The sequence below is a fragment of the Megalops cyprinoides genome, chromosome 1 (genome assembly GCF_013368585.1).
Source record: "Megalops cyprinoides isolate fMegCyp1 chromosome 1, fMegCyp1.pri, whole genome shotgun sequence".
NCBI lineage: Eukaryota > Metazoa > Chordata > Actinopteri > Elopiformes > Megalopidae > Megalops > Megalops cyprinoides.
In genome coordinates this window covers 8,198,863-8,201,967 of record NC_050583.1, presented here as the reverse complement: position 1 = coordinate 8,201,967, position 3,105 = coordinate 8,198,863, and the positions used below count along the sequence as shown (strand labels likewise).

Below are 3,105 nucleotides of genomic sequence, written 5' to 3'. Positions count from 1 at the left end.
CTCAAAGCTGGTTCCATCTCAGATAAAGGAATAGCGTTCTGAACCTCTTAGAGCCAGGAGTTGAAGTTAAGCACAAGAAGGATACTGAGTAACATAAAGTTACCTCCAACCAACATTTTTAACAGTGAAACATCTGAGCCATCCCTGTATTAAATTGAAAAAGATGAGTGTCATACACATACAAAAAACACACAGATGCATCGTGCATTAAATGCAGTGTGTTTGCGAGAGTTTACGTCATTCCATATTTTAAAAGTATAGTTTTGTGGGGTTTTTTGTTGCTGTGACTAGTGAGTTCTGGTTTAACATAATGCTAAACCCTCATTTACAATGAGATATGTATGTGCATTTAATATGTGAGAAGTTTTTTGAAGTAATTCAGTTAAATGTGTTGTTTAATGCAGTGGATGACAAGATTTGAAACTGAAATTGGAGTTTGAATTGAATTAAATTGAAATTAATATGCACTGAAATTAAAGCACAAGCATAAAAAGCATAAAAAGTTTCAGATAATATTAAAAAAAAATAAAACAAAAAAAAACTTGTGTGTGTTATATTGAGTGGTTAAATAAGACATTGGCAGCATTCATTTGAGAAGGGAGTATGTTTTTTTTCACTTGATTTGACTGTACTGTACTGACAATTCCCCCACCAACATAGGTAGTGCTAAACAGAAGAGCAAGCCAATTTTCACACTACTTGCTCACATTTTCTCTAAACAAAAGTAAGCTGCATCCAAATAAGTTGCAAATATTAACTAGTTGGCAGCAACACAAAACCATGAACCAAGATATTTACATTTAAATTTATTCATTTCATGTATAGACTGTAGTAAAATAATCTAGATGTTCAAAAAAGGGTAAAATGACATCTACTAGTATGATTACATTACATTTTTGCTTAGATTTTTGCAGATGTCCTTATTGAGGGTGTGATATATATATATATATACAGAGTTCCTGAGAGCAGTGAGAAAACGATGCCCTGACCAACCTACCCACCCCATTCCTGATGAAAGTCGATTTGTCGAGCTGTGGGATCCTGGTCATTGTTGGGAAATGAGATGGTTGAGATTGAACTGCTTGCCAAGTGTGCTACTTACGACCTATATCGTTTAATTCCTAAATATATTGCATAGCCACCTGCTGCCAATGCTCCTACACCCAGTAATGGTGCACATACTGCTCCTACCACAACTGCTGCTGTTGTCAACTCTACTGCTGCTAAAGCAACTGCTCCAGCTGCTGCTGCTCCTGCTCCTGCTGCTCCTACTGCTGCTCCTGTTGCTGCTCCTACAAACTTTTTCTTATCTCTCTGTCTTTCTTCTTCTCTTTTCACTCTCGCCCATTCTTCGTCCTTCTGTTTTTCCTGCCTCTGTCTCTCTTCTGCTCTAATCCTCTCGATCTCTTCTCTAATCCTCCTCTCCTCCTGCTTCCTTCTCTCTTCTTCCTGCCTCTGTCTCTCCTTCTCTTCACTGATCTTTCTCTGAGCTTCCTGGTACATCTCATTAGTATAATGTTGCCCTCCATTCCTCTCCACCATGACCTTTATCTTATCCAGCAGCTCTAGAACCTGAGTTTCCTTGCGACTGTTGCTCTTCTTTCTGTTGTTGAACACATGATATTCAAACTTGAATTCAGAACGCCAAAGCTCATCACTTTGCCTGAGGAGCTCCTCCACTGGTTTATCCAGCTGATCTCCTCCTGTAAACAGCAGCATTGTGTACTTTGCTGCTTCCTCTCCAAAATTCTTCTGGATCCACTCCACAGCGGCCCTTTCCTCCTGTGTGTATCTCCCCAGTCTGATGACCAGCAGAAACACATGTGGTCCTGGGACAGATAAGTGGACACATCTCTCTATTTCCTTTCTCACCTCTTCTTCAGTCATCGATGTGTCAAAGACTCCTGGGGTGTCAATCACAGCAATGCTTCTACCTAGACGCACTCCAACCTTTTTCACACAGCTCTTTGTTACTGACGTTAGGGATAATCCTGATTTAAATACTTCTCCCCCCAGGATGGTGTTTCCTGTTGCACTTTTTCCTGCTCCGGTCTTACCCACCAGCACAATCCTCAGCTCATCAGATGTAGATGGTACATAATCTATAGTATAAAAAGATTGAATTGGAATACATTACATTAAATCATTGCACTACATATGAAATCCACAACAAAACATTTTGAATTTGAAATCAATATCATCACAAATGTTTCTGCAACTTCCACCAAAAGCATCAAAATATTTACATGAACAATCAAACAAATAGAACAATCAAAGAAGCTTTGTTCTATTGTGTGAAACCTCTCTAGTAGAGAATGAATCCTTCTTACTGAAAAGTGCTGGGCACCCTGCTTACAAGAGTCATGTCTGTACAAGCAGTTGATTCTTTAAAGGAGAATTCAAAGATGAATGGATACATTTGTTGTTAATTTTGGTGTTGAAGTTCACGGTCTTCTTTTAGAATGTCATGTACAGAATCAGTGTGGAGTATGTAAAGGCCAATTCCAAAGCTACTTTCCCTGGTAACACTCATGTGTGCCTGATTACTCAAAAAACCTTGGTTTCTCTGTAATAGAAAGTGTCTTCTATATGTACCAAAGCAATGGAGTGAATACAGTATAACATGTTGCAGATGCTCCTGCAGCCCCACCTACTGGTGATAGCATTTTACCATGCTTCAACAGACAAAATGCCTGGCCCATCACTGTACAGGAAAACTCAGAATGTCTCTGTCCTGGCCAGTGTTGGGCAGTAGGTCTCCCCTCATATCCTGCCTGAAGCCACTGTGCCACCCCTTGACCGCCCAACTGCCTCTTGACTTTAACTTATGAATTGAACTCATGCATTTTTCATACCATACCTTGTTAACATTCCACAATTTATCAGAAGTCACTTGACTGTTAAGGAATAATTCTCCAGTTTTTCCATGATTGACTCTAGGTTTTTTTTTTGTTTTGTTTTTTTTCTTCAGTTTGCCCAGACGAACGCACTGCTACAATTTACATTCGAACAATGCCCTAACAAAAATAAAATCAGGTTGATTCAGTTTGAAAGAGGATAGCTTTAGGTTGCTTTGAGTACTTGTGCATTGGCGGCAAAGAAATT

At 39.2% G+C, this 3,105-nt stretch overlaps 1 protein-coding gene across 1 annotated transcript in view; it reads right to left on the bottom strand.

The window, feature by feature from the left end:
• Positions 1–1,223: 1,223 nt before the first annotated feature.
• Positions 1,224–3,105, bottom strand: part of LOC118787743 (GTPase IMAP family member 4-like) — a 14,817-nt gene continuing 12,935 nt past the window's right edge. The window contains exons 3-4 of the mRNA XM_036543383.1: positions 1,297–2,102; positions 1,224–1,259 (exon numbers count right to left, since the gene is read on the bottom strand). Of these exons, the coding sequence (XP_036399276.1) occupies positions 1,224–1,259; positions 1,297–2,102 (842 nt within the window). The remainder of the gene's footprint in view (positions 1,260–1,296; positions 2,103–3,105) is intronic.